The sequence below is a fragment of the Takifugu rubripes genome, chromosome 8, assembly GCF_901000725.2.
Source record: "Takifugu rubripes chromosome 8, fTakRub1.2, whole genome shotgun sequence".
NCBI lineage: Eukaryota > Metazoa > Chordata > Actinopteri > Tetraodontiformes > Tetraodontidae > Takifugu > Takifugu rubripes.
This window is the reverse complement of record NC_042292.1, coordinates 13,659,089-13,681,554: the sequence shown is the minus strand read 5'-3', so window position 1 is coordinate 13,681,554 and position 22,466 is coordinate 13,659,089. Positions and strand designations below refer to the sequence as shown.

Below are 22,466 nucleotides of genomic sequence, written 5' to 3'. Positions count from 1 at the left end.
ACTTATGTTTAGACAGCTAACTTGATACTTTTACCAATATAAATGCTGTCATGTCGTCTGATCATCGCAGTGTTCGTGTTTCCATTTTTAAACTTCAGCAGCACAGTTGTTTGTCATGTCAGTTTTATAGACAAAAAAACGCAGCTACGAACAGAAATTAAGCTACCGGAAACTACTTTGTCCTTCAGCGGAAGTCGAACGATAAAAACCGGAACAAGCGGTAAATTGGTAGTGGGCGGGGCGGAATAATAACGGAGCGATGGCGTCGACACGTCCTGGTCGCCTGCTTTATAGAGATTACGGTAATTATAACTCTCTCTCTCTCTCTCTCTCTCTCTCTGTGTGTTTGTGTGTGTGTGTGTGTGTGTGTGTGTGTGTGTATGTGTGACAGAGAGAGAGAGAGAGAGAGAGTGTATGAGCGACACGCAAACTTTATTTCTTCACTAGCTAACTAGCATTTTCGCTCGGTTACGTGCGCAGTGTAATTTGGAACATTTAATTCCACAAGTGCCCCCCCCCCCAGGATTAATAAGTAAATAATTTAACTGTGTCGTTATGTGTACTCAATAAAGCGATGGCGAGACCGTTTTTGTAATAAATTCGTAATTAATCATCGCAGCCATGCAGTCTCAGGCCCCTCCAGCGCCGTCAGAAACTCGCTTTTTCAGGGGTGGAAACGTGATCTACAAGTTCGAGATCAGGCGCAACAGCGGCAAGATCAGGCAAGATCCCTTCCTCGCTCTCTCATTTCTGCTTGTCCATTGATGACAGACAACAGGAGCCATGGGGACAAATGTGCAGACAGCAAAGCCAAAGCAGAGAAATGAAGGAAGCCTCCAGCATCCTTGCATGATTCCCTGCCATTCCTCCCCCTTTCTTCCCAGGTTTCAGCTCCTCAAAGCTTTAACAAACTGTTTATCAGTCCAAAATGCTGCTGCAAAGACAGTTGTGCTTCAGGCAAGAGGAGAAATGGAGTTTTCCTCCATTTTAAGGCCCTTTTAGAGCACTTTTCTCTGTTATGTGTTAGTTAAGCTGAACATTTTGCATCAGCCCCGTTTTCTAGCTCTCATAAGTTCCCTGCAATCCTCAATGCTGCCTTTAATTCTATAAGTGAATATTTGTGCTAACTTTGTGCTTTTTTTGTTAGAAGAAAATGCTTCAGACAGGAGCTGAGGGTATTTCTACCTCTGTTTTCTTGATTCACCAACACCCACATTCTTCCTCATTCTCCAGAAACGTCTGCTTCTTCTCTGACCGAATGACGTCGTACTTGTTGTGCAACCCCATCTCTTTATTTACCCCCACAGAGGATCGTCAGAACGGTCCTTGGGAACCTCAACAGCCTCCAGCCTTTCTCCAGCATCCACTTTAACGTCTTCCCTTGTATCCTTTAGTCATTTTAAAGGGGTTCATTCCATCAGCATTATAATCGCTGTGCACAAACGCGCTCCTGTTTAGCATCCGTTCCCTGTTCTACGTTCTCTTAACTGCCGTCGCCAGATAAGAGGCGCTGGAGGGGGGCGGCGAAGGTGATGTGCAGCCAGCATGAGAGCGATTTAAAAGTCTTCCCCTTTGTTCTTATCATCTGCCTGGAGGAGAAGAGTGAGATTTGACTCTCTGGGCTGTCGCCGCCACGCCACTGTGCTTTATTCAAGTCCCCATTATTATTATTATTATTATTATTATTTCAGAGGCCTCGTTCAGTTCAACAGAAGACTGCGACACTTCCTGCTCCATTAAGGTCTGTTTTGTTTGATTCCACTGGATTGTTTTTGCTATTCCACTGTGATTTGTTATTAGCCGCCATATTGACAGATCACAGACGGGCAGTGATGTGTGTTGCAGGGGGGAGAGGAGCCGGAACAGAGCCCCCCAAAGCGCTGTAGGAGAGGGTCACCACTAGAGGACGCTGTGCTACAGGAGTTAGAGAAGGAGCTGGAGTATGAGAGCAAGGTGTGCGTGATCAGGTGAGTCCAAACCCCTTCCGTGCATCTAGGGCTCTTCCCTTTGAGGAATCTGGTCATTAAATGGCACGTTTTTGTTACAAATAGTTTGAATCCAAGGCCATAAAGCCAGCCGGGTTTTCTGTCCCACCCAGTTTTTTACAAAAGAAACTGGACCCTCGGGTCAAAGCAGGTGTCCACCTGGTAGGAAAGAAAACCCGGCTGAGCCGTGGGCCCGGTGGGACCGGGTCGTGAAGGTGAAGGTGCTAAACTCACCCTCAAACTGTCCGTTTGCTCATTCGTGGCTTCTGCAAACTCATTGTCTCTTACGGGTCCAAGGTCAGAGGTCATATCACGTAGATTATATGTAAATAATGTACAGATAACATTTAATTTGCTAAAGGGGGGGTTAGGCTGAGCTCCAGTGGATATGATGTCATTATTCCTGTGTGGGATGAGCAGCAAAACAGGTAAAAGTGGCTCATAACATCACACACACACACACACGCACACGCACACGCTCGCCTCATTGTTAATGTTCTATAGAAAAGGCCGATGGCGGCAGCTGAGTCATGCCCCCCCCACCCCCCCCACCTGCTCCAGGTAATGAATTTATATAAACCAGCTCGGCCGAGCGTGAGGAACACACACTCAGATGCACAAAGCGGGAAAATATCCTGCGGACACGAGAGTGTCAAGCCGTCAGCGCTCGGCAGGAAATGGGCTTCCATCGGGCGGGAGCGCGTTCAGCGCCTTGACCGCCGCGCACATGTCGGCACACGGCGCGGGCGTGTTCGCGCGTGGGGTCGGTTCCCGCACGCCGCCCGGGGGGGAGGGGGGGGGGGGACGTACCGCAGAACGACAGCTTCCGTGGTTGGAGCGCGTGACGGAGCCAGCTCGCCGTTCGCCCGGCCACACGCTCGACGGGAGTCGCGGCGCGCCCGTGGCGAGGTCTCAACCGAGGTGAAATGCATTGTGGGATACCGAGCCGTTCCGAACCCACACGAGTGGCGTCTTGAAGCTGAAGGGTGCTGGGGTGCACCCGTCAAAGGGTCCTCGCTGCAAGCAGACCTAGCTTAAGACAGCGAGGTATCCCACAATGCATTTCACCGAGCACATATGGGTGAATACTGAGTGTTGAGAAACAGATGGTGAGGTTTGGGATCGTTTAACCGGCATTTTGGGGGGATTTTCTGGGCAATGTGACTTTAGCGTGAAGCTCCAAATGAGAGAAGGACGTTTTCAAGACCCAAACGTTTGACCAAAGACTTCCAGAGACAATATTTAGCTTCGCTCCCAGCACAGCAGCCTCCCACTTATCAGAGAATCGCAACATTTCTGAAGCTTTTGTCTAAATTCCACACTTTTCCGGGCTTCCAGTGAGCAGCACCGGAGCGCGCCTGCGGGGGAAGAGGTCCAGCAAAGCGGCGGGGACGTTGCCGAGGCGAGTGCTTTCATGACTCTGTGTGGCTCAGCCTGTTACTCATCACATTTTACTGCCGCCATGACTCGCCACCCTCTTAAATGTCAAATAAAGGCGTCACTTCTGCCCCGAAAACAATTCGTCTTTCAATTTAAGACTCATAACACTCTTTTGTTTCTTCTCTACCGCGTATATAAACACGCGCCCTTCCTGCCGCTCTGCCTCCGATGTAGCCCCGGGGCTAACATTAGCGCAGACAGGTAGGATAACGAGTATTATTAAGGTTAATAATAGCATGACATCAGACAAAGCGTGTCCACGTTTCTAAGCGAGGGCGCTTGTGTTTCTGCTGATACGCATCAGTTTGGTTAGCAACAAAGCCTGAAAATTACCCCGTTTACCCCGTTACTATTTTTTTTTCCCCCCCTTCCCTGGTTATTCATCTCATCTGATCTCTACACACATTCCCGACTCCTTTCTCTTCCCTTCTGAAGTGGAAAAAATGATTTAAACTGACAACGTCAGGCCTTCAAACAGCTTACGCTCCAACAAAGAAGGGGATCATTAGGTGAGCGTTCAGCTCGCACAAGCGAGTTTAAAAGTCTTAAACCCCAAAGACCGAGAACAACTTTGGTTTATATACAGTAGTTTCGGTTAAAAGTGCTTTTTAGCCGGCGAGCATCTCCTCATCGATAGCTAAGCATGTGGACTTTAGCACATTTAGCTAAACTTCATCCGCGATCTTCTGAATTCACGTTTGCTTTTGATCTCCGTTTTTAGCAAAGGCTTCTTATCCAGTTCCAGTCATTGACTTTTTCCTTCATCCCTTAACAATTAGCAGAACTCGGGAAGCTCAGAGGTCCGGCCCGAGACCGAACACAGCAGCAGCAGCGAAGACGAGTCTGACGAGGACGGAGAAGACGCTCGGCCAGGGCCAGACGCACCCGCCAGGCCGGGACTCCTGACCCGCCTGGCCAGGTTAGTTGGGTTGGCCCCGCCCACAAACATGAGGTCACTCCTCTACGGTCAGTTCGGGAGGCGCCGACTCCACACAACCGTCATGCTAACGTTGCTAACAACATCGCGCTCCTCTCTAAAGCCCGTTTCTCCTCCCGCAGCTACATCTTCCCGTTCTCGCTGTTCGTCAAAGAGCCCTGAGGCGCCCGAGGACTCCCCCCCCCCCCCCCCCGCTGGTTTTGTTCTGGGGCGGCCCCCCCAGTTCATGAGCACGAGTTCTGTTCCTTCAGCTAGCTGCAGTTCCCTCAGCTATCTTCATTTATTCATTCATTCCACTCCAGACCGTCACTGTTTTAAACGGCTGTGTGTTAACCTTAACCCCCCCCGACCCCCCCCCCCCCCCAATCAGTTTAAACCAGTCACGTGCGTGTGTGTGTCCAGGTTGTCAGGCTTTACTGTCCTTGTGAGAACCAAGCCCAGTTTAGGATGTCGGGACGAGCGTCGCGGTTTTGGGGTTTATGTCCATATGGTGTTTTACGAGACATCTGACTAAAAGGAGCCGGCGGCCGAGTCTTTTTCCCATCATAGTACGGTCGCATATCCAGGAAGTTCAGACACAGTTGAGCCACCACAGGCTGCTGTGAAGCCGCGTCCGCTCGAAAACCCGTTTCAAGGGGGGGGGGGGGACGGCTCCAGACAGGTGATGGGACGGGATCGAGGTGCGTTTGGTACCCGTGTGTCGCTACGTCAGGCTAACTGGGTCAGCCGTCGCCATAGAAACAGGAAAACCTTGTGTAACCCTCCACTTATGTTGGAGTATCCTGTCAGACGCGGTGATGCACACACGCGTCACCATCGCAGTGAGAAACGGGCGCGCACGAGAGTAAAATAACAGAGCGGAAGCGGACGCATTAATGACATTATAGTAATTCAAGATGGCACCGTCGCCGCGGCAGCCGGGGCCGGCCAGCAACACAAACACGTCGCCACGCGCGTCCATGGAGTGAAGAGCAGCCGTTCACTAAGATGCCCCCCCCCCCCCCACACACACACACACACACACACACCAGCACCAGTTGGCATGGAATCCCGAGAAACACACACACACACACCGCCGACACGCTAATTGTGTTGTATCTTCGCGCGTAACGAGGATGGAATGGGGGGGTGATGTCACACATTCTGTTTTCCGTTGACATAACCAGATTGGGAACGTTTTGGCACGGAGGGGCCGTAAGTTGACGAGTGTGTTTTGCTTAGCGGGGGCACGCGCAGGAGTTCGGGCGTTAGCGAGCCCACTGTTCTCCGTTCCCGTGTGTTTTCCGTGTTGCTCCCGACTGTTTCCTCCTGTACATCTGCTGCTGCTCTCATGAGTTCTGAATAAAGACTTTCTGCTGGGCGTAAGGGGTCAAAGGTCGCGGCGCGCCGGTGCCAACGTTGGCTGAAACGTCCCGTCTCGCTCCCGCCGCGACGTCCAGCGCGTTTGGAAACCGGCCGACTTCGGTTGTCGGGCGGTTCTTCAGGAAAAGCCATTTGTTTTTTTATTGCCTAATATCGGAGCGGGACCGCGAGCCTTCACCCCCCCGAGCCCGGTTCCTCGGAGACGCGCTCCTCTGCGGTCTGTCCCGCTCCAGGGTCCAGATCCCGCCAGAGTCCATAAAAAAGATCTCTTTACCCGCTGGAGGCTTTGCCGACCCTCCCCCCCCCCCCCCCGACCCAGAACCCCTCGGTGCCCTCTGACCCGACCCGGACCGTCTCCCCCGTCCAGAACAACAGCTCCAGTGTGGTTTCAGACGCTGGGCTGAAGCTGCGCGCTGATGGAAAACCTATCTAGTTTTCCTCTGTGTCACAGCAGCGTCCCCCCCCCCCCCAAAGGTTTAAAACTGGGAGGAGGGCAGAGGGACACTGAGATGGTACCAGACGCCAAGAGCGGGATGGTTTAGACACGTCTGAGGACGCTGGAGGGGTTGTTTTTTTTAAATCTTTTATTTATTCAGGTAAAAAAAACAAAAGCGAAGATTCCCCTCGAATGTGGGCGTGTCCACGGCTTTAAGGGCCCCCCCGCTCTCACCTGTGTCGCCTATATCTGCAGATGAGCCCCGGGACGCACGCACACACACACGCACACACTCCTGCACGCACACACCTGTCGGCCGACACACCTGCCCTGCGTCCCAGGAGCCGCCCGTCGTCTCCAGGTAAGAACCAGCAGCTTTTTTACTCTTGATGTTGGATTTAGAGGTAAAAAATGTGGCGAAATAGACCTTTAATTCGTTTTCCTCTGCTTGTTTAAGGACGTTCCAGGTCAATTTCTCTGTAGAATATGTGTAGAAATAACTGAGACTTTGCTCATTTGATGCTACGCTCTGTTAAAAAGGAGGCGGCAGCTTTAAATGTGCATATGTGCTGAAAATAGATGGTTTTGAACTCATTTTGGGGAAAAACCTGCGCGGCCCAAAAACAGTCTGAGCAGCTCTTTTTAAGTCGTCTGCTTGCTTTTAACAATTAGCTTCCATTAGCCTCCCGCTAACGGTCTCGAACGCACGACCTTCAGGCGTGGAAACCCTTCATGGGGGGGTTCAGGTATTTCCATTTCCCCCGCGGCCTAAAGACCCGGCTCATCAGTCACAGAAGAGCGGGGCTGGAAAAAGCTGCCCCCCCCCCCCCCCGATGGTTGTTTACACACGTGTTGGCGCCCGTGAGCACATGCAGATCGCCGCATGTGTAGGTTAGCGTGCTGACTCAGCAGGTCGCTGTGAGATGAGGCGGACGGAAACGAGAGCGACAACAGGGTTTTTCTCCGTCTCCGCTGTTAGTCAGCTGAGTGACACCCGGGGAGACGGGAGCGACGGGTGGGAAATCACCTCGCCGGAGGTGGGAGGGGCTTCTGGCAAAGCTCGCCGGTCGGAAGTCGGCGCTCGAGACCACCTGTTAGCCTTTACCGTCAGCAGCAGCGAGACCCGCTAGTAGCGGCCCATTCATTTGCTTTTTTTTTTTTTTTTTTTAAACCGTCGTCGTGGCAACGCCTCATCTACCTCAGTGTTTGTTTGGGCCCTCCAGGCTTCCATCCAGATGTCGCCCAGCACCATCTCACACTTGTGCCTGCTGGCGCTCCCAGTGATGTCGCTGCTGCTGCTCTTCTCTCCGATTGGCCGGAGCCACGACAGCCGCAGCCTCGCCCCGGGGTGCCACCTCCACCGTAAGTGCCGTCGCCCTTCCGGCCCCTCGGGGGCGGCTGTCAATCACGCCGCTGTTCTGGGGCGGCGGCCTTTTCCCGCCACTAGGGGGCGCTTTATCGCCCAGGAAATAACCCTCTCTCTCCACCCGCCAGCCTTCAACGTGACCATCCGCAGCGACCGCCGCGGCACGTGCAAAGGCACCCACCTGGTGTTCGCCTGCGTGGGCTACTGCGAATCCAGCGCCTTCCCCTCCAGGTACTCGGTGCTGGTGGCCTCCAACTTCACCCACAACATCACCTCGGCCTCACGCTGCTGCACCATCAGCAGGGACGCCAAGGTGAGCGACCCTGACGGCTCCTGGGGAGGGGGGGGGGGTCTGCTCTCTCCATGACAGCTCCACGTCTTCTCTCAGGTCAAAGTTCGCCTGGACTGCCCCCGAGGCCGCCACCACGACGAGATCGAGATCCTCACAGCGAAGGCGTGCCGCTGCGACATGTGCCGCAGGTCCCGCTACTGAACCGCGGAGCAGCCGTCGGTAAATGACTGAAGCCCGGCGACGCCTCAGCTGCCCCCCTCCCTCCTTCCCGCCCCCGCGGCGCCGCCGCGAGGCCCGCCGCCGCCTCACTGTAATCTCCAGTCTGTAAAGACGACCTGTTCTGTCCGCTCACGTGTGTTAAGACGTGACGTCCCACGCACAAACTGAATCTCTCGCTCTAAAAAGACCCGACTCATCGTTGCACTGTTTCAAAACCTTTCCAGGAGTTTCAAAACCTTTCCAGGAGTTTCCCACTGATTTAAAAGCATTCGGTGACTCAATAAAGCAAATTTAGGGCCATTTCTGGTCACAAGGGTTCCGCAATAACCACTAAAAACAGACCAAAGAATGTAGAATTATTTATATTTGTGAATTTGAGAATGCAATAAAGGACAACGTGTACATATCTGTCGACGTAGAGAGAGCAAGAATGCACTGTACAGTTTGTGACCAGCTCGTGTTTCAATAAACTTCTGTTTTCTGCCGCTTGAACCTGAACCGGTTTGTTTAACTCCTCTGGTGCTCCATGCTAACCGCTACGCTAACAGTTCCATTTTTAAGGACCAACCCCCCCCCCACCTTGAACCATTTCGCCACCCTGGAATAAAAGTCAAGCCAAGAGCTCATAAATTGCCCCTTTATTGCGTTGATCCGGTACAATATGCGAGTGGACCCCCCCTTCCCGACGTCTCCCTCAGAAGGTCTCACACTCGGTGTCCTGCGGGGAGCAGACGGCGCAGTGGCACTGCAGGGCCACCGGGTAGTGGTAGAGGGAGGAGACGTTGGGCTGGCAGCCCGGCAGGCGCACGGTCACGTGACGCATCTGGCTGTAGGTGCACACGCGGTGGTGGCGGTGGATGTAGGGCGGGTCCGGCACGGGTTTCTGAAGGGCACAGACACACACGGGTGGATCACCTTCGGACGTGCTGGGAGGAAATCAGACAATTCGGGACAAGAGAAAAAGTTTGAGACGCGTTTTTTTTTTTTTTTTTTAGACCCCCCGACTTTGACCTTTTGACCCGATGGAGGTCGTTAGCCGGGCTCCTCGGTCTCTAAAGGGTTTAGAGCTGACTCGGTTCCCCCGGCGCTGTAAATTTGGTTTTCCGATTAGGCGGCGGTGAAATTTGAACCATTCCGAACCAGAACGGGTTCAGCGAAGGTTCGGCGACCCTCCCCGCTGGCCGCCGCTCGAGCATTTCTTAAGTACTTGCGGGTACGAGTCCAGGGATGGTCGTCAGCCTTCCTGTGGTTTGGGTCGAGTCCCGGGTCATTCATCATCGCCTCCCCGTCCCAGACTACCAGTTACTGAATCAGCGCGATCGTTACCTCCCAGGTGTGGCAGCGCCCCCAACAGGCCTCCGTGGTCACGCGCAGACCCTTGCAGCCGGGCTTGTGGGCCACGAAAGAGAACTCCCGCACGGCGCAGCCTCGGAAGCCGTGGAGGGTGCTGGTCAGGGCGACGCATACCGCGAGCGTCCCGGCGACCAGGAGCAGGAGGAGAGAGCGGTGCATCCTGGGAAATACGGTTACGTTGATTATTCAAGTGGCCAACATACACATTGAAATAAAGTCTAAATAAAATGCCTGAACGACAAGGTTTATATTTTTGACATTCTTTTAAGATGTTTTGAACGGGACAGTATTTTTTTTAAATTAATTTAAGACTTAAAAAAGCAGATTAATACAGAAAGATTTAAATAAATCTGACTTCCAGCGTCTCAGCTCCCTCTAGTGTTCGTAGTGGGAACTGCAACCGCAAACCATCAATACTCTCTGCACTTTGTTAGACAAAATAACTACTTTTTCAGCAAAATGCTGCCGAATAAAGTGGAATATCATTTGTGTAATTAAAAATAAAGTAATTTAGAGCTGGAGGGGGAGGCATCTACCCAACAGCTCTGCAAGCAGCTGAGCAGAGCCTTAAAAATAGTAGAAGCAATAAAAATAGTTGTGGCATGAAAAGAAATGCTTATTAAAGGCATGGGACCGCTACAAACTGGCTTTACTGCTCTTATAGGGAATTAAATAAGATACATGTGTAAAAGAACAGGAGTGCGTCTGCTTCGAAGGGGTTTTTAGGTAAAGATGGCGCGACATGTCTGCTCTGGAAAAGACCTTCAAAAAATGATCTTCTTACCTTTTCCGTCTCTTTGGTTGCAGCTGCTTGAGTCCTGTGCGTCTGCCTGGACAACAACCAGCTGAATGGAACCAATCTCCCCTTGTTGTTGTTTTTAGAAGCCCGTCAGGGTGGACGGACAGTCTGACATCATCGCAATTACAATGAAATACCATTAGAGACCCCAAGCCTGAAATAATGGAGACTCCCTGGAAAATACGGAAACTTGTCCATGTTTTTTTAACCTCAGCGTGCGTGCGTGCGTGTGTGTGTGTTGCTCTTAATCCAACTTTGCTCTGTTCTCAGGGGGTTTGTCCCTGCTTAACTCGATACTCACTAAAGTCCAACCAACAGAAAAAAGAAAGAAAAAAAGAATTTCTGGGAATTTACGCAAACTTTAATTTTTAGCCTCGATAATATAAGCTTATGTTTTCTAGAAACCTGGGGGGGGGGGGGAATCCAGATAATTATTTTAAAATATATTCTTTAGGTTAAAAATATTTGTAAGTGACAAAAGTGGATAAGAATAAATCTCAAGTAAAACTTGAAATAGCTAATTATTGCCGCACTTGATCCAATTTAGAAGACTAAAAATAGATAGAATCTCTGTATAAGATAAAGTGTAATTTCTTTTAAAAATCAAGATTTGTTTTTTGATAAATGGTTGAGAAGGAAGTTTAAAAATAGCAGAAAATGGACCCATTCAGCACATGAACCTTATAAATGTGGCAGCTCCAAATCTGGGGGGGATTTCTCCCAATTTCAGGGCATCTTTTCTATATTAAAGTAGCAAGAAAAGGCTATTGTGACAGATTTCACGTTAAAGTCCTGCAAATCTGTGGCTGTGAGATATTTGCTGATTAAAACAACCTGTGAGGGGAAAAAGGAAAAAAGTCTGGGCAGGATTCCACATCAGCTAATTTAGCCGTGTTTTATGATCTGACTCTGACTTCCTGACCGACACAATGTCCGATTACCACCTCATAAAACCTTTTTATGCCCGTTTTATTTACTTTCTGGAGTCTGTGCCCCCCCGTTTACCCCTCAGGGGTAATATTTGGCCTCCACAACTGCCAGGTATCGGTACCAGTTGCAGACTCGGGACAAACCAAACGCATATTTAGGGGTGATCGTTGCCACGGAGACAAAAGGAGACGGGAGACAAAGACGACGCCGACTCGCAGGGTGTTTTCTCAAAGTGAAGTTTCATTTTCTTAGCACATATTTTCCTCCATTCTGCGACCCCCCCCACCTGCAAGGTTACATCCAGTAGTACACCGCTCTACATTCAACTCCCCCACCCTCCCCCAAAATATACATTTTTCATCTTCATCATCTTCTCTACGTTTTTTTTTTTTCCATCAACACAACAAACACAGACCGTTGGGCGAACAGTGCAAATCTAGAAATTCTGTGAAATTGCTACGTAATGCGGTTGTTATGTTTCCGTATCCTTATCCTGCACTGATTTATTGCCGTTCTACCGCTAAACTCTACGTCTTTGCTTTCCCCCGTCTTTTCTCCTCTCATTCGCCGAGTTTGATGTCGAGTTTCGTTTCAACCAAGCCGAAACGAGGCCAAAAAGAGAGAAAAAGTGACAGCAAAGACGTTTTTATGGCTGTATGTGGCGACACCAGAGCTCTCTGCAAACTCTCCTCTCTCACTTCCTGTTGTCCAAAGAAGGTTCAATAAAGTTTTTAACCATCGACCAATCAGATTAAGTGTTGTAGAAGAGTGGGCGGGGACAGCTGAGCGACAACAACAATCAAGTATGCTAGCTAAACTTTGAAACATAAATGCGAATTTTTACAAAAACAGCTTTTCTTTTCTTTGCTTTCTATTGTTTCTTTTTTATTTTTTAAACTGAATCAAAAGGTCTGAAACTAAATGTGAGCACTTCTTGCTTTCGTCTCCCAGAGTAACAGCTACAGAAGCATTTTCATAATACACAAATAAAAACAAAGGTTAAAATTTCACAAACGACCCTTATTTTATATTTGACTATTTGCTGGCGGGTAGTTGATGATTCCGTCGGGACAATTCTCTTTGGTTTAAGTGCTCGTTAACTACCCAAAAGGCGACAAGACAACAACCACACATTTTACAACTTAAAGTTAAAATTGAACAATGATCTAGATTTTCAATCTACCGATGGAGAATTTCACTGGTCAGTTTTGTGGAAAATTCTTGTCTTTTGTAAATCAATGACAACATTTTTAAAAAATAAAATAAATAAAGTGTTTACACTTTCAACATTCAAACTTCACTCTTTTGTGTTTTGACTTGCTTAAATATAAGTAATTATAAAGGCTTTAAAATGCTAACGTCGCTATTTTTGAACATTTTTAACGGTGTTGTCCTCTTTCACTGACAAACATGTTGCAATTAACATTTGAAAGTGAAGGTCAGGAAAAGGTTGAATAAAAGTCACCGATTTGTGGCTGGAACACCTAAATAAACCTGAACTGTCACTCTGGGGTCGAGCGAAACCTCCGAACCTTGTTGAGCTCAACGTTTACAAGCTGCTTGTCTGAAAGGTTGGCAAATGTTTGGTTGCGAAGGAGGCAACAGGTAGCGTTCAAGTGTCTCTCTTTTTTTTTTTTAAATGAAACAATCACTTGTTTTTTATAGCGATACATTCGGAATCAAACCCTGTCCCCCAGGAAGAAGAGAGAGAGTAAAAGACACAAAGAAGCAGGTTTAGCCCGTTCTCCATCGCTCTGCCTACGCACGCCTCCCCATCATTCACTCTTCGGACGTACACGCACGCACAACCTGTCCGTCATCCTCAAATAATTCTCCTGGTCGGATAGAAAATAAATAGCATCAGTTGTTTTGTTTTGTTTACACAAAATGAACAAGATCGTACAAATATTGAGAAAGAAAACGAACAAAATACAAAGCAGAATCAGTTCCCATCAAACAAATTTACACAGAAATTATTCTTTAAGACAAAGTGAATATCAAGGACGCAACAGGAAGTGTAGGGGTAAACATTTGACCGTGACGCACACTTCCCATCCTCCCCCCTAAAAACACAGATTATCCTGGAAAAAAAAAGAAAATATTGCTGAAACATTTTTGTGTGACTTTAAAATCCCTCTTTCTTTATCCTGTTGCTCTAATCAGGAATGACCGCACACCAATAAACAGCTTTTTGTTTGTTATCATTTCCTAGTTGCAGGTTTTGTCATGGTCACGGTCGCCCCCCCCCCTTCCACCGTAGCGAGCCTCAGCGGGGCGGACGCTGCGAAAAATCTGGAGAAAGAACTGGATCGTTGTGTTGTTTAACTTTCTGGTCAGGGAACGCTCACGGCGCACATTATTTTGAACCTCCGTGTTGGGGCGGACGCGAGAGTTTGCTTTGGCTCGAGCGTAGGAATTCTAAATGGTTTTTTACGACGTGGCGTCCAACGTTTAAGGACACGCTCATAGCTAATGCAGTAATGAGGGTTAGCTAAGAGTTATTAATGTGGTCTCCACTATTTCCTCCTACACAGTTTCATCTATTTTACTGCTATTGTGGACCAAAATTCACTCATTCGTTTACTTTGAATAGTTCACCTAATGACTTCCCGTATGCTTTAAAGTTGAAAATAAATGTCTCCCAAGTAATTATTCATAGATTTATGTCACAAATGTCAATGCTAATTGAGTAATTGGGGTTAGTAAACCATTTATTGTGCTTCGGTAAGGCTTTTTCAAGAAAAGGTCACTTAAGAGATATTCTGTGTTTTCAACTTACACTGGGGTTTTGCTTAGCTTTAATCATTTAGTTTACTATTGGGACCCCTGTTAGCCACTGATACGGACTGTTAAATCGTACTGAATGACTTAACTGTTAGTTAGTTAATTAATTAATCAATGTGAGCAGCCTGCCCCGCTAAATATGAGGGCATCAATTAACTCCTAGTTTCTCCTCATTTCTGCATTAATCCCGTTCTTTACACGTTTTGGTCCCTGCCTGTTGTTCCACCGACCAACAGGCGGCGGCAGTAATGAGCGCAGAGGTGCGACAATACGCCAACGACTGCAGGGAAGAAGAAGAAGAAAACCGCGATGACCGCTGATTTTCATCACAATTGAGATGTTTTGGAGTTCCAAACTACCACAGCACCAGAACTACACAAAAAAGACAAGCACCACCTGCCAATCCAGTTCATTCTTCCACTATTTATGGTCTGTTCAATGGGAATTCTGCGGAATTTGAGCCAGATTCCCCCTTTATGGTGTCTGCTACACTAGTGTTTCTCCCATAATACACTACAGAAATAACCAGAGACAAATGTATATATATAAAAACATCATTATCATCAGTAGTACTTAGATTAGATTAGAGTAGTAGTAGAGTAACAAGTAAGAAGTAGTTACAGTATTGTACTTTATATCACTATCATCAGTGGTAATTCATCCTTGAGGAACTTTAAATTCATCCTTTGGTGGAACCCAACAGAAAGGGAGAGGAGTCAGCACAGAACCTGCTCTGTTCGTGTGTGGGTGCGTGCATGTGTGCGTGTGTGAAGGGGGGTGTTAGCTTGTACTGAATGGGTGTATTAGTGAGAGAACCTGCAGAAGCCTTCTCATATTTACAATTGAAATGGGTCAGCGTGTGACGTTTTTTTGGGGTCGGATCGGTTCGGTTTGAAACGGCGCGTCGCGTCGTCCACGCGCGGCGTGAGCGGCTCGCGCGTGCACGTGCGCTTTAGCCTGATTGGAGGTTGATTCGCAGCCAGTTTTGCTGACAATATTTCTCCTGATCTATATGGCGTGTGTGAAAAGAAAAAGGCTATCCACCATGGAACGGTTTGACCTGGGATGGTTTTTCGCGGCAGAGAATTTGTTTTGTACATTTCCAACTCCTCATCGACCTTCCGTCTCCCTCCCCTCCCTCCCCGCACCCCCCCTGGTAAATCGACATCTGTGACGCAGCACCTAGGTGGCGCTCTCCGCCGCTCCGGAGGAGTAAGAGGGGGTCCCTCCGGATTTAAGCTCCAGCTGGTCGGAGTGAGCCGCCTGCGGGGAGGACGGGGCGGGCAGGTCGCCTCTCTCACCTCGCTCCTGGAGGTTGCGCTGGTTGCGGGCGGCGTCGGTTAGCATCTGCATCCGCCGCTCTTGGTGCTCCTCCAGGCCTCGCCAGAGCTCTGTGCGCTCCCTCTCTCGCTTCAGCTCTCTGAATGGAGGAAAAACGGTTGTATGATGTAGCATTAGCATTTTAGCATTAGTCCGCACTAGAAACTCAGCGAAAAAGACAATTTCCACGTCGCAAAAGCCAGTGGAAGCATCTAAGAGATGAGGCCATGTCTACGCATTAAAATTATAAAATTAAGTTTGCTTTTTCCCCCCCAGGATCGATTCACGCTAACGCCAGTCACACCTGAGGAAACAGACGTGAAGTTGATTGCGACTGACTGATGGATTATCAGGGGAAAAACAGTGGAACCACTCCTTAAAAAATTCCCATCAGCCTCAACTATCTTGACTTAAGAACAGGGTAAGAATTAAGTGGAATTATGATGCGGTTCAAGAGAAAAAAACATGTGGCAAAAGATGACCTCAGCAATAAATGCTTACGACGTGAAATATAAAGTGACAGCTAACGGAAGAAATACCATCTCAAACATGACATAAGAGTCTCCTGTTGTCAGTGTGACACACACACACACACACACACACGCACACAGAGCGCGTGAGTCATACTCACTTCTGTTTCTCCACTTTGTAGGAGGCGGTGAGGTCATCAAACAACTTGCTGTTCATCTCCATGAAGGTCTTCAGCACGTTGTAGATGAGAGACACGATGGTCCTGGTGGGAGAATAAAAAAATAAATACAACTGATGAAAACGTCACTCTAACACACCAAATCCCTCTGCTGCTGCTGTGCGTGTGTCCTGTCATGAGCTTTGCTGCTGATCTTTAATGTTTAACGTGATAAAGTCAGACCAGGTGAAATAACCTGGTTTGGCCAGAAGAGGGCAGTAGAGGTGACAGCCAACGGTGAAGGCTATGCTAGCACTGGGCTAACAGCCCTAAAAACTGTTGTTATGCAACTCTGTAGGTGATGTCATGTCAGCAGCCACAAGGTGTTATAATTGAATGTCACAAGTGTTTAATGGTGCATGTGTGGGCCACTGACTGGTTCCAGTGCTCCTTGGAGACTCTGTAGAGAGTGGCGAACACCAGCGGCAGGATGACCCGGCAGTTCTCCTCTATCAGACTGAGGATGTACTCGTTATTCCAGAAATAAAGAGCCCGCTCTGCTACCTGGGACCCAAACACACACAAGAGTCGGTGAGCAGATAATAAAGCAGTCCGTCTGTGGGGAGGGGGGCGGGCTTTTACCTGGAAGTGAGGGCTGGAGATACAGGCTGCGATCTGCTTGAAGAGCGGCTCCTGGATCCGGATGAACTGGGACGGCTCGATCACGTCCAGGATCTCCTCGATCTCGCCCAGAAACATCACCTGGATGCAAAAACACGGAGAGGCGCGGTTGCTAGGTTAGCCAGGAAAAAAGGAAAAAGGCTTTGAGGGATGGCGGCGTCGCTCACCTCTTTCTGCGTGCACGTTTTGGGCCAGTATTTGAGCAGCCCTCTGATAATCTGCAGGGAGAAGAACAAAGGCAACAGAAATAAACACCGAGGCAACCAGCCCGGCAGACTAGCATCCACCCGCTACATTTACTCTAAGGTCATTTATTAGCATTTAGCTCAGTCATTAACAAGAGACGCCTCAGTTTGTTTTAACATAAAGCACATTAGCAACATTAGCATTCCCCCATCGCTACGGTTTAATGTTTCGGGGTCATTTTCTACCATTTAACACAGGTTTGTGTTAGAAAAGGTTAGTAGCTTAATCAACAAGCCTCCCTGAGGTGGACTAAATGCTATAAAACAGCAGATTAGATATGAGATCATGAAAAACTGCCTCACATATTCAGTCACGGTAGCATCTTTCTCCATAAACTGCACCACACAGTAGGCAAGCTGTCAGGGCAGAGGTCAAACGGTTAGAGGACGAGCAGCCACACGCACAAAAACATGTTCTCAGAAGTTTAGTTTGGGATTACGCCTGCAAAAAGATCGGAAAAGAGGAACTGTTTGTGTTTGAGTGTGAGCCCTCTGCAATCACCACCGGTTGTCCCGCGGGGGCCTTCCCGAGTCTGTTTTGGGGTTGCCTATTTCCGCCCGGGACTGTTGCCGTGGCGAATGGGCGCCGTGGCGACAGGCCCTGCGTGCGCGTGTTTACTTTGGAAGGAGTGATGTCACACACAAGTCCTCCAAGAGCGACGCGAGCTGGAGGTTAGCTCCTGTCCGTTAGCTCCTGTCTGTTAGCGGTTAAATCGTAGCTTTAGGGGTCGACGTTCTGACTTTACGGTAGCGATTAATGAACCTTTTGTTTTCTCAAAGGATCGGGATATTTTAAACTGGGGTGTCCGTTACATAGACTTTAAAGCTATTATCGTCCTCCATTGATGTGTTATTGATATTTACACGCGGGAATTTGCAGCCTTACATAAAGATGCTGATTTGTTTTCATATTACGATCCGGAAATGGCCACTGGTTTCCAGGCACACCTCCAGCAGAGGAACCCGTCCTCCAGCGGCCCCGTATCCCCAGTGACCCTGTCAAATGTGTGTGTGACTGTGAATTATGTATGTGTGACGTGGGAGGAAAGACGGGGAGGGTAAATGTAGGGCACGCTGGTGCTCAGCACACACACACACACACACACACACACACGTTGACCAGTTTGTCAAGAACAAACAGTACTTTCTGCATAATTAAATCATGTGTGACATGAATAAAACGCTCTCACACATCCGCGACTCAACTCCGCCCCCTTGCGGTACAATGAGCGCACTGCACCCCCAAACACGCTCAGGCTCCGGCAATAATCTCCAATAATCATGTTATGGATCCTATAAGGAAAGCGTCCTTGTCACTGACCTGTGCGTGGAAGATGGAGAGGGACCTTGCTGTGTGCAGCGGGATGAGAACCCGGACCAGGAACTGCTTATGCTCGGATTTCAAAGGCAGCGCGAAGCCGTTTATGATGCTGCCGGAGACAAGGACGAGCAAATTTGGTGACGTTTTCTACATTTGTGCAAAGGAAACAAACAGCTGCACTCAAAGGAAACACACCGGAGAATCAAGGTTTTCAGGGGGAATCCTCAGAAGACACTTTTTAGGTGAGAAATGGTGCTTTTCCACACAAATGGGGTGTAATGGTGGTGGGAAATTTTGTACAGTGCTGTACGTTTCTTTGGAGATGCTAATTTCCCTGATGGACACCCCCTCAAGGGATCAATAAAGTACTCTTGAATCTTGAATCTTGAAATGTTGAACATTACACACAGTTTATCTCCGCGCTGGATGAGAGCACAGCTTCGCCACCAGCGCCGCCCCGGCTGCTCCACTTCTGAACACCGACCGGGCCGGACTGAGCGGACTGGCACGGTCCGGCCAACGGAGTCTGGAGCGGCGGAGGTGTGGGAAACTATCTGTCTCCGTCTTTTATTTGTTTTTCCCCGTCTCGCTTCAGTCCGCCCTCGTCCGACTGGCTGTCGCTGCATGTGGGCGGAGCTATAAATACCTTCTGTTACCACCAAGATGAATGCAAGTCTCCCTCTCTCCTCTGTTCCTCCCGCTCTCCCTCCTCCTCCCGCCGCTTCTGACTCACCCTCCACTCGCTCCTCCTGCCTCCGTTAGCTTTGCCACCGTGTTTACGTCTGCCCCGTGAGGCCACGGTGACCTTTGATCCCCACCGCGTGTCCGTCGCTAACGTTTGAAAACCCCGGACGAACATGCTAAAGCGAACGTGTGAAGCGAAAGGTACGAACCTGCCGAGGATCTCCAGCAGCTCCGCGACGCCGTGAAGTGCTCAGTTTCATAAATGAACCTGAAAAATCCCAAAAAAAAGGGCGATGAGCAAAACGGCGGGAAGACAGAAACAGCTCCCGAAACACGAGGCGAGAGCAGAGGGGTGCGAAGCAGCCTGGAGAGGGTCCGCGGTCACGCCGGGCCTGAATTCTAATGCAAACGCGCGGCGGATGAGTCACACTTGATAGGAATACAGAGCGGCGCCGCTGCTTTCTGTGTTTTATTCACACATCAATCAAGAATCTGCTGTATAAACAGGAGCCGCTTTCTTTGTTCTTCCAAAAAGGTAACAAAATGTTGACAAAAAGCTCTAAATATAGTAAAAGTCCTCAATAGGACGAAACAGTAGTGGTGATGGAAGCTTAACTTTAAACTAAAAAATGCACCAGGAAGGTCAAATGCAGCTGCTCTCGCTGCTTTGCTGGCTCCCGATTGATCCGCTGGTTTTAAAAAGGCTATAAATAGCGGCAGTTACCTGAGGAAGATGTTGTTGATCTGTTGCGGATGTAGGAGGGCCCGGAGACCCAGTAGTTTTCCGTAGACGCGGTGCAGGATGGTCTTCAGGTACTTCCCGTTCCCTGGGGTCCTCGCTGTCGACAGCTCCAGGAGCTGCACAGGCGGAGAGAGTGAAGTGAAACTGGCTCTAGTGCCCCCTGCTTGGCTGGGGGAAGTATGGGTTAAGAGCACAGCTCCAGCTAGAATTGATAGTGGAAGCCGATAATCTTCACAGAGCACTTTAATCTGGGATATTCTAGTTCACGTCTGTCTGTACATGAGGCTGGGGGGGGGGGGGGGGGCGCTCACCTGCAGACAAACTTCTGGTCCACGTAGCGTTTGGCCATGGAGGGCTGGAAGTCCAGGCTCTCCAGGAAACGCAGAAAGAACTCATAGACCAGCTGGGGAAGCCACAGAAAGCAAACGGATCAGACACCTGAGTGTGCTAACGGCTAACATGGCTCAGGTTTGCTCCTTTTCTGCTCTCAACAGCAGCTTTTAAACGATATCACGGCTATTTTGGGCTCATATAGGTTCATTTATGCTGCACTAGCAACACCGGCCTGCATGTTTTCCTGCTGCTGCCGTCCTGCCTCTAGTATATCCTGGGATGTATATATCCGCACATATTAGGGGAGCTTCGTCACACACAGCTTGCAGAATGGGCCATTATGAGACCCCCCAAACCAGAGCGGAGGCTCCTGGTTGGACATTTCCTGCTTGGTGAAAGCTTTATTCTCATCTGGTACCTGCAGATGAGGCCAGGAGGCTTCCAGCGTCGGTTCATCTTCTTCCGGGTCAAACTCCGGGTTCTCGCGTGGCGGGAGGGTCCGGAAGATATTTACGGAGATCTGGAAAGGGCAAACGTGGAAATCAAACGTCGTGTTGTGGGACCGACCGTGTTAAATCAGAGCTCCTCATAAACAACCAGAGCTGCGGTTGGAACGCTCTCCTGCCGCTCGCCGTGTCATTATTTATTCAACAAAAGCGTTTCCACCGGCCACTTAGAGCACAAACAGAAAAAACTGCTTCCCTCCAGGTTTATTCAAGCATCTGAATGTGTTCCCACAGCAGGCCCCCACCCTCCGTGCAGCCAACCCCCCCCGATCTTTTATTATCTGTGGTGATCCAAGTGTCGTTAGCTTTACATGCCAACGTTAGCCACGCTAGCGAGAGCTTACGGCGGCGCCGCCACTGAGACGGAGGTGCGCTAACGCGCGCTACGACGGCGGCGCCATGTTAGCAAGACAAAGAGCGACGCTTTCAGGAGAAATGTGACAAAATAAACAACAATCAGAGTGTTGCTAAGCTCGTCCCTTCTAAAAATACTCCGCCAGCAATGGCCTCCTACCTACACATCAAAGCTCCGCTTCCATACCATAATCTAGATTCTCTCCTTGCTTTGCCTCCTTCCCTGGCTCCCCATCGCCCCCCCCCCGCCCCCCCCATCTGTATTGCTCAGGGACCTCAGCGCAGCACTGACACGTGGAGGGTTTCATTCCTGACCAGGACTCCTCAGGAGGGGTGATTACTGGTTCTCCTATATTTGCCCCCCCCTCTCTTACCATCTTTATGGCCTCTGGGTAGAGCGGCTCTATGAGGACCCCTCTGCTCGTGGCCACGCTCTCCACCAGCTCGTTGAGCGCGGCGCGTTTGATCTCCTTCCCCTTCAGGTCGGCCACGCAGTCCAGGAAGTCGAACATCACGCAGCACTGCTGCAGCTTCTTGCAGAACAGGTCGTGCAGCTCTGCCACCGGGGCATCTGGGCAGGGGTCAGAGGGCGAAAACAGCGGGGTCAGAGGGCGAAAACAGAGCAGCATTTGAGACGGCGGGAGGGGGGGGGTTATGGGAGAAGGTGTATGCTACACATGCAGCTAACGGTTGCTGCGCTAACGCACTTGTCCTCCGGAGGCCTCGGCTGGATCTCCATCCCATTACCGGTCAGATTCGCTCCAGGAGCCGGGTCGCCTCGATAAAGGCCGGATTACAGCCAGGTTTGGGCCTGCGAGCGGGGGGCCGAGGATTAGCGGCCCGAGCCGATGTCGGACCAGAGATAGCGTTAGCGAGCAAATGAAACGCTGCTGCCTCTTTTCCGGGTGCCCCGGGGCAGATGTCGTCACACCAGGGGCAGTTGATTAGTTCCCGGGCTGATTAGCAGCAACAACGGGAGCAGATCAGATTTAACCCGTCTTAACCCCCCACCAGGTGGGAAACAAAAGGTTGGGGTAAGGGGCCCTGACGGCACACACACACACACACATACACATCTTTAGGGAACAACAGGACCATCTGCTCAGTTTGGCGTGACAAGAGACGAGGGCCGACCTCGTGTCCACCGTCCTTTGGAGACCTCTGGATGTTTCAAAACGTCCTCGTATTATATGCAGATGACTGTGGACGTTATATGAGCACTCTGGACGTGCGTCCCCCCGGCTGAGACATCGGGTTTGTGGACATTTTCCCACTGATCTGTATTTAATGCAACGTAATCGTAGGAGACGGGACGGAGCGAGGTGAAGACAGGACAGGGTGCAAGAGACACAGAGTGGCGGTAGGGGTGAGAAAGAAGGGAGGGTGAAATCAGGGGGAGAGAGAGACGTGGGGGTGAGAGAGGCGTCGACCTGGTGCACCACAGCTACATCACAGGTAAGCTAACGGCAGGTTAGTTTAAGGGAAGAAACTACACTTCCCACCGATCTTTGCTTTAGAGGAACAGCTTTTCAGCGCTGACACAATGTGCTTCTGTTTGACTATAGAGAATCTGTGCTCATTTAGCTTTAATACCTTTAAAATATTAGACCCTCTCCTTCTGAAGGGATAGCAGCATTAGCACCACTCTTGTTTGGGCTCGTCCATCAGCTGACACCCCATAAATACTGCTGCTCTTAGGTTAAAGCTAATTTGCAGGCTAGCCGTCCGCGAGTGTCATGGAAAAGTGAC

General features: G+C 49.7%; 4 protein-coding genes and 1 pseudogene across 8 annotated transcripts in view; 3 read left to right on the top strand and 2 right to left on the bottom strand.

Moving 5' to 3' along the window:
* Positions 1–220: 220 nt before the first annotated feature.
* On the top strand, positions 221–5,722 carry LOC105418745 (membrane-anchored junction protein-like). 5 transcript variants are annotated; one of them, XM_029839917.1, is made up of 10 exons: positions 221–302; positions 620–722; positions 1,151–1,175; positions 1,308–1,383; positions 1,501–1,602; positions 1,692–1,741; positions 1,846–1,967; positions 3,324–3,387; positions 4,205–4,344; positions 4,485–5,722. In XM_029839917.1, exons 1-10 carry the CDS (start codon positions 260–262, stop codon positions 4,522–4,524), a joined length of 765 nt encoding a protein of 254 aa, XP_029695777.1. In that variant the 5' UTR covers positions 221–259; the 3' UTR covers positions 4,525–5,722. The 5 variants fall into 5 exon arrangements, with proteins under 5 accessions (XP_029695777.1, XP_011617491.2, XP_029695775.1 ...); XM_011619189.2 differs by having other exon boundaries at positions 1,148–1,175; positions 4,208–4,344; XM_029839915.1 differs by having other exon boundaries at positions 1,148–1,175.
* Positions 5,723–5,868: 146 nt separating this feature from the next.
* LOC115246478 (glycoprotein hormone alpha-2-like) lies at positions 5,869–8,541 on the top strand. Its single transcript, XM_011619175.2, has 4 exons — positions 5,869–6,521; positions 7,384–7,522; positions 7,655–7,839; positions 7,915–8,541. Exons 2-4 carry the CDS (start codon positions 7,396–7,398, stop codon positions 8,017–8,019), a joined length of 417 nt encoding a protein of 138 aa, XP_011617477.1. The 5' UTR covers positions 5,869–6,521; positions 7,384–7,395; the 3' UTR covers positions 8,020–8,541.
* A 123-nt stretch (positions 8,542–8,664) lies between these two features.
* LOC101072209 (glycoprotein hormone beta-5-like) lies at positions 8,665–10,405 on the bottom strand. The gene is made up of 3 exons (XM_003977928.3): positions 10,175–10,405; positions 9,364–9,550; positions 8,665–8,920 (listed from the first exon to the last, which is right to left on the bottom strand). The coding sequence occupies exons 1-3, from the start codon at positions 10,327–10,329 to the stop codon at positions 8,732–8,734; spliced, it is 531 nt and encodes a 176-aa protein (XP_003977977.2). The 5' UTR covers positions 10,330–10,405; the 3' UTR covers positions 8,665–8,731.
* Positions 10,406–14,775: 4,370 nt separating this feature from the next.
* On the bottom strand, positions 14,776–21,361 carry LOC115250645 (serine/threonine-protein phosphatase 2A 56 kDa regulatory subunit beta isoform-like; annotated as a pseudogene).
* A 33-nt stretch (positions 21,362–21,394) lies between these two features.
* Positions 21,395–22,466, top strand: part of LOC115250847 (1-phosphatidylinositol 4,5-bisphosphate phosphodiesterase beta-3-like) — a 7,390-nt gene continuing 6,318 nt past the window's right edge. Inside the window, 1 exon segment of the mRNA XM_029841081.1 lies at positions 21,395–21,466. Within this exon segment, the coding sequence (XP_029696941.1) occupies positions 21,395–21,466 (72 nt within the window).